Here is a 7,232-nt window from a genome sequence, read left to right on the forward strand (position 1 = left end):
GCCTGTTCACATGTACAGAGAGGGCCTGTTGGACTTCTGGGCAGTGCTAGCGTTGAGAGGATTTTTTTAATCTTAATTATTTCTGTTTGAACCTGTTGTTCTGACCAAATGCCATCCACACGCTGTGACGGCTGCCCTTCTCAGCACAGTTCCCAAAGGGCAGGAAATGAGTGACACCTTCACCCATCCACAGGCTGGGTCCTCTGTTGTCAGCCGGTGGGTGTCCGTGTCTTTCCTCTGTAGGCATTTTGGAGCTCGCTCTGCTGGTTGTTCTGGCTTTTTATCCTCTTCTTTGACAGACTTGGGGATATTTCGACGGGCAGCAATGGTGCTGTATACAGACTGTATCCAGCAGTGCAGTCGACCAATGTACATGGTAGGTGATTTCTCATCTCGGCACCTCTCAGCAATTGCTCACTTTCTAGGCAATGTGCAGAGTGTGACTATTTGAAAAAGTGATGCTCCCTGCTTCCCTTCTTTGCCCTCCTCCAAAATGTTTGGGGTAAGTGCAGGCTTCCACTGGAGCGGTTTACCCTCTGCCTTTAGGCCTCCCCTGATCTCAGGCTTGATGAATAAAACATCAGAGCAAAGGTGATACAAGCATGATAGGATTTGCCTTTTCTCTTGCTCTCTGGGGGCATCCATCCATTCAAAGGACTGGGTATGAGGCTCTGTGGAGCGCAGCCTCTCTGGGGAAGGCAGCGACTACTTTGGCTCTGTGGCTTAAGCAACAGCTATTGCTATTTCTACAGCACCTCAGGGCAGACAGCAAAAAAATATGAAAAAGTAGCTGTTTCCTTGTGTCCCACTGATTGATTACTTCCTGGCACAGAGCGCTAATTAGAGCTTGAAGCCAAATGAAATTTTTATCCATGAGCATCCTTTATATTTTTTACTTATTTATTCTCCCATCTCTGAATAAATGTCAGGCTGAGTTTTGCAAGCAAACTCAGTGCACTCAGGCATAAAGTAAGCCTGGCCAGCCTGAAACAGCTACATCTGTAAGCATAAATGCACATGCCCCACAGATGTAACCCTTCTGCCTGCTGTAGTTACAGTGCTTCCCCACCTAATGGTGAGATGGGTGAAAAAGGGCTCTGTGAGTATGTGCAGGATGCTATCCAAAGCTGCCCCTGCTGCTCTTTCAAGCACATCCTTGCTCTGTGCCATAATTTTTCTGTAAAATGGTGAGAGGGAAGGAATCTAACTAGAAAAGCAGTGGAAACCATCAAAGGATTTGCAGAACCTTCTGAGGTTGATCCTTAAGTGTTGTTGGGCTTGTCCTTTTTTAGATGTTTTGTCTCCTCCTTGCAACATTTTCCTCAAATTTGTGAGGGCCAGAGCAGTTTCCATCTGTCAAAAGCTCCCCCAGAGCAAACTTCAGAGCATGTGTGTTTGCAGGAACCAGACTCCAAATCCTCACCTAGTGGTATCCTGAATTTCTGAGGCAGAGGCCTCTTCTTGCATTTCCTTCTGTTTTTATATGACCATCAGTGTCTCCTCCTCAGGACAGGATGGTGCTGCTCATTGTTGGAAACCTGGTCAACTGGTCCTTGTAAGTAGTGGGGTGTCGGTGTCTTGTGTACTTGCGCACGCGGGCAGCGAGATTCAGTACTGACACACAAGTGGCCTGAAGCGATGGGGAAATGCAGCAGTCTCTGTGCAATAATCCTGTGCTGGGGCCTTTCCGATGCATTTTGGCGAGGACCTGGATCAGCTGAGCGCTGGTGGTAGATCCGTAGGATGCCGTGCAGCACTACAGAGCTACGTCAGGCACCCCAAAGCGTCTCAGCTGGTGCTGTCTCATGGCTCATTCCTGAGCGAGCTTGCGTAGGGCTTGGCCTGGTACCACGGTGATGTGTTGTGCTGTACACGTGCTTCTCGTGTAGCTGGGAGCTCTCTGGTGCAGCCAAGGTGCGGGAGACTTGATAGATGCTCGTTAGTCACAGTCGTGGAGCCTGTCTCTGCAGTAACTGCGTGGATGGAGGGATCAGCTCTTGGATGAGACCTCAAGTCATTGCCCCAAGCTCTTGCTTTTCACTAAAGCTGTTTCTTGGGGACATAACTTCTGCTGAACATACAGATATGGTGCCGGCTCCTCTCGAGTGAGATGCGTTTGGCTGTGGGTTGGAAGCAACCCAGGGCCCTTGCCTCTCCTCTGGGGTCTCTGGTTGCTCTCAGCAGCTGACCGTGGCTGAGTTTGCTCTGTTTTGCTTCTCAGCAGGGAGCAGAGGCAAACCATGCATGTCCTCCAGGGAATTGGAAGGCTGTGGCAGGGCTGCTGGGCCCTGTGGTCTGGGGGGAGCAGCGGGTGGCAGTCATTTGGGGATGTACCCCGTCCCCAGTGAAAAAGGCTGTCTAATGTCCCTTCCTCCCCCTCCCTTAGTGCTATCTTTGGACTGGTATATCGGCCCAGAGACTTTGCATCCTACATACTGGGGATCTTTATCTGTAACCTCTTGCTGTACCTGGCTTTCTACATCATCATGAAGGTAAAGGAGGCAGCTATAACTGTCCCTGGGGTGTGTGTCTCCAAATGGGACAGGATGGGTCTCTTTTGGCTGCAGATGGATGTGGAGGGACCTTTGTGGGGCTCAGGGCGGGACAAGGTGTTGGTGTTGGGGAGGGATGCCGCATAGTGTCTGGACTGTGTCTCCCTGGGGTGGGCAGCCTTTCGCTGATGCAGATGGTCCAGGCTGGTGTGTCAGCCCTACGCACGGCTCCAGCCCCTGGGAAGGACTCAGGGCACGTTGTGAAGCTATTTCCCTGTCTACAGCTCCGCAGCTCTGAGAAGCTCCTGCCCATCCCTCTCTTCTGCATCGTGGCCACGGCAGTGGTGTGGGCAGCTGCCCTCTACTTCTTCTTCCAGACCCTCAGCAGCTGGGAGGTAAAGTTCCCCTTTCACTGTCTTTCTGTCCATGTCCCCCTCTCGTCATCTTCCTTTCCTGTTGTTTGTTTTACACAAAAAACACTCCAGGGAAGAGTCTTGGGCTGCTCATGGAGAACTGAAAGAGTTTAACTCCTTCAGCAGGCTGGGAAGGGAGCCTGGGAAGCTGTGCTGAGCCAAAAATGACTGTATGCATGTAGCTGTAGAGAGGCTATTTATCACCCAGGTCATCCAGAGGTGGCTAGTTCTCACCAGGGGACAGAGGAGGAGCTGGGGATCTGAAAGCAAAAGCTGGGGATCTGAAAGCAAAACTGGGGAAATCCTGACCAGTGCTGGATGGAAGGCTTCTCCCTCAAGCAGATGGCCAATGGGAAATAACCTGCCTGGGGTTGTCGGGGCTCTCCATGGCCTTGGGAAGCTCTTAAATCCTGACTGGATACCTTCTAACAAGATACTGTGTCCATCTCCGTGGAAGTGAGGGGCTTGTGGCAGGGTGGTCTGGTGGAGACTGTGCAGCTTGTGCTGTGTGCTGTGGAGACCAGGAGGTTCCCTCCCCCCAGCTGCAGGTTGTGGCCCCAGATCCATCCCTAAGCCTAAGTATGACACTGTGTTCCTGCCCTGCTCTCTCACCACAAGTCTGGCCAGCACAGCGCCTTTTCCTGGCTCTTGTGTGGAGGGTTAAGAGAGGGCAATCTCCAGAGCGTCCAACAAGGCCAGCAAGGGCCCTGTGTGAGTGGATATTGGGTCCTGACCCCCTGCCCTCTCCCCTAGGAGACTCCAGCAGAGTCCCGGGAGAAAAACCGGCCGTGCATCCTGCTGGGCTTCTTCGATGACCACGACGTCTGGCACTTCCTCTCTGCAGCTGCCTTGTTCTTCTCCTTTCTGGTGAGTGAGTCTTGCCGAGTCTCCTACTCTGCTATATGGCCTCACCCTCTCCTCTTCCTCCTTGTCCCTCTTTATCTGCATGGAGCTGTGGCTGCCCCAGGACCCCACAGAAGTGCCCCAACTCCTCTGCTTGGCTCTGCTTCCAGCCATCCTTCACAGTGGGATGCTCCTTGTCAGTGGGATCAGGCTTTTTCCTTTGGCTTGTGGCTCCCTGCACCATCGGGAGCTGGTCGTTCTCCCCAGCCATGGGCTGGCCAGTGAGACCTGAAGCTGCCTCGTGCTTTCCTCCTCAGGTCCTGCTGACCCTGGATGATGACCTGGACACGGTGCGCAGGGACAAGATCCCAGTGTTCTGAGTCCCCAGGGGATGGGGGCGCGGGGGCGTCCCAAACCGCTCAGCCAAAGACACCGGGCCACCGGCATCTGTGGGAAATGAGCCTGCTTCCGTGGCCGACAACCCCGTGGGAGCAGGGGAGCCAGATCCCACAGCAAGCACGAAGTGGTGCTGTGGTAACTGAGGGCGGGACCAGGAGGGAAGACGACATTTGCTCCTTTCCCACTGCATCCTTTGGGGCAGGCATGACCCAGCGGCTGAGGCCGATGTACAGCCCTCTGGCTTGTAGGTGCAGCGGGTGCTGGAGCCAGTGAAGAGGGAGAAAGCATAAGGGGTGTTTGGGACCTTTGCTTCCCTTCCTCCCTGCTGATGTGCTCCACTTCCTCTCCGGTGAGCGGGCTTGACACGCACAATGCAGCTCCTCCTGCACTGGCAGCGGGTGCCTGTATCCTGCAGGCTGCTGCCCTCAGAGAGTCCCTCTGGCAGCACGGGGAGAGTGTCTGGTTCCTGTCCTGCAGTCACCAAGGGACCAAAGGACTCCAAGCTGAGGTGGCAGTGGGGGACTGTTTTCTTTTTTTTTTTGTTGGAGAGGTCCTCCTGTAGCTGGTGAGGAGCCACGGTAACAAGAGACTGCGGCGTTGGAGGGAGATGGCAGAGTAGAGCTGCCAGAGCGCTCTGCCAGAGACAGAACCTCCTGCCTTGCTCTTGCAGCCTCTCCCACTCATACTGAACAGCCTCACTTCTCTCTGGCAGCCCCTACGCAGGCACTTGTCAGTGTAATGGTCTCCTTCACAGCACCAGAAGTGCTGTCCTCAAGCCACCCTAAGAGAGACAGTGTGGTGAAGCTGCAGACTTGCACGGTGGGCAGCTCCTCGGCTCCTGCGGTGGGGCCTTGCTGAGGGGCAAGGTGGAACAGGGAGACTGTCCGGCAGCCTCAGACTTTCTCCTCCCACAAGCTTGACTTGGGCAAACTTGGCAAAGCAGGTTCCCTTACGGGCTTGGAGTGCAGAGGAGGTTTTGGGGCAGCTGGGGTCGAGCTCTTTAGCTAAAGATCTGGACCAAACTTCTTTCCTCTCCAACTTCTCTGCATCTGAAATAAGGTGGTTTTTTTAATGGCTTCTGCATTCTTCCTGAATTCTTAGTAATTTAAAAAACAAGAATAAGGTGTGAATTATTTCAGGCCTTGCATCTAAAATGTGACCTCTTTTGCTAATTTTGAATTAAAAAGTATTCTTTGAGGCCTGCTGTCCTTATTCTTGTCATTGTCTGAACACTTTTCCTTTGGTGTACGTGCATGCACACAGTGATGCAAAGGCTCCATTCCACTTATGCTTACCAAAGCAGAAGACTATGGTAATTTTCCATGCGAAGAAGTCTGTATCTCCTAGAAAGGTTTTGCACTAGCTGGTTTTTATTTTTTTTTCTAAGTTGGAGTTTGTCGAGACGGTCAATAAAATGAATGTTTCTGGTTCCCTGCCCTGCAGGTTGATCTGAATTCTTTTTGCTCCAGCTCTCAGGAGCAGCAGAGAACACTTGGGGCAGAGGGGTGCCCAGTGGTGTCACACAGCTGCTGTCATCCTTAGGACCCTTGCAAACAGTTTCCTAAGCATAGGTGCAGATGACCTGCTTGTTTTCTTAACCAAATTGCCTTTGTGAGGCTAAATAAAGTAAAGAACAGATGCTCTTGTTTGTCCCTGTAGCCCCTTTGGCAGAGTGAGGAGAGGGCTGGAGGAGGAATGACACAAGGCTGTTATCTTCCTGAGCAGAGCTGCACAGCTTCGGTGATGTAGCTGCATTTCAGTTGCCAGCACATGCAGAAGGTGGTGGTGGTCCCTGTGTGCTGTGTTGTATTACAGTGCTTTGGGCTTGACTTGCAGGTTTGCCACGCAGATGGAGTTGTGAATGTTTCATGTTTGAAATAGAGGTAGGTTTCTCTGGCTTGTGGCAAAGCACGAGCTTCTCTTAACAGTGTCAGCATGGGTGGCAGGGAAGGAGATGACACTTGCTTTTTTCTGAGTAGCACCAGCAGAGGAGTATCAAGTTGAGGATAGTCCATGTTTTCCATTCAGCCACCCTGCAGTCTTGCCATATGTTCTTGATGTGTCTAAAATGGCAGAATCCAATATTAGCTACATGGGCTTGCCTGTAGCTTCCTTTTTCTTCCCATAAGGAAAGACTGCCAGGAAGTCTGAGGCGCAAAAAAAGCCCCAAATCCTTACTGCTGAGTGCAGCAAGACTGAGCCGCCCCCCATCAGGGACTCCTGGTGAGGCCGTGGTGCTCTGTCTTGCCCAGCGTGGTTATAAACGTGCTGAGCAGATGGAGCCATCTGGGTTTCTGTACTCAGAGGTGTACGAATGTTTGACCTGACAGCTTTTTTGCGACATATGCTCTGTGCTGCCCTGTTCCCCTCCCTGCAAACACAAGGGCTGCTGTAGGAGCCCAAGCGCTGCACTTCCAGTTCTGATTAGTGAAACCAAAATTTGTTGTGATAATATCTGGGGTGTGCAGGATGTGCTCTTTTCAGAGCCCTACTTGGAGCGCAGGCGGTAACACGCAGTGATAGCCCTGCTGCCAGCACCATCCATTCCCTCCCTTTTCTCTGCCTCTCTAGTTCCAGCCCAGCAGCAGGAGCAGAGATCTGAGGCCCAGCTGCATGGTGCCACCTGGAAGCTGCGTGAAGAGCTGCAGCGGTAGATCTGTTGGGAGATGAGGTGCTTGTGTGACAGTCACATCATTTGCTGCTGCGGTGAGCTGGGGAGCAAGTGAGGTGCTTCGGGGCCAGGACCAGGGGAGGTAGCAGCAGAAGGAGGTGAGAAAATTTCCTGGTGGAGTCCTCACCACAGGCCTTGCAAGAACAGTTTCTTGGTCTAACAAGTGCCTGGAAAAGTTCAGGTCGAGCCGTGTGTGTGCCTGCAGGGTGGGTTACAAGGCTTTGTGTGTGGAGGGGCCTGCTGGACAACAGTGCTGCGGTGGGCAGGATAAATCCCTGGGTGCTGGGGGCATGTGGGGTTTGAGGGAAAGGCTGTGGATGTTGTCTACCTTGACTTTAGTAAGGCCTTTGGCACCGTTTCCCACAGCATTCTCCTGGTGAAACTGGCTGCTTGTGGCTTGGATGGGCACACGCT

General features: G+C 52.6%; 1 protein-coding gene across 5 annotated transcripts in view; it reads left to right on the forward strand.

Annotated features, from left to right (window-relative positions):
- SIDT1 (SID1 transmembrane family member 1) overlaps positions 1–5,344 on the forward strand; it is a 47,809-nt gene extending 42,465 nt beyond the window's left edge. For 3 of the 5 annotated variants that reach the window (XM_074809172.1, XM_074809180.1, XM_074809196.1), the window contains 6 exons: positions 300–376; positions 1,509–1,555; positions 2,387–2,492; positions 2,777–2,887; positions 3,659–3,772; positions 4,066–5,344. In XM_074809172.1, the coding sequence (XP_074665273.1) occupies positions 300–376; positions 1,509–1,555; positions 2,387–2,492; positions 2,777–2,887; positions 3,659–3,772; positions 4,066–4,128 (518 nt within the window). In that variant the 3' untranslated portion in view covers positions 4,129–5,344. Of the gene's footprint in view, positions 1–243; positions 377–1,508; positions 1,556–2,386; positions 2,493–2,776; positions 2,888–3,658; positions 3,773–4,065 lie in introns of those variants that run through there. The other 2 variants (XM_074809188.1, XR_012621152.1) reach the window with 2 other exon arrangements.
- The last annotated feature ends 1,888 nt before the right edge of the window (positions 5,345–7,232 follow it).

Source organism: Strix aluco, chromosome 2, assembly GCF_031877795.1.
Source record: "Strix aluco isolate bStrAlu1 chromosome 2, bStrAlu1.hap1, whole genome shotgun sequence".
Classification (NCBI taxonomy): Eukaryota; Metazoa; Chordata; class Aves; order Strigiformes; family Strigidae; genus Strix; species Strix aluco.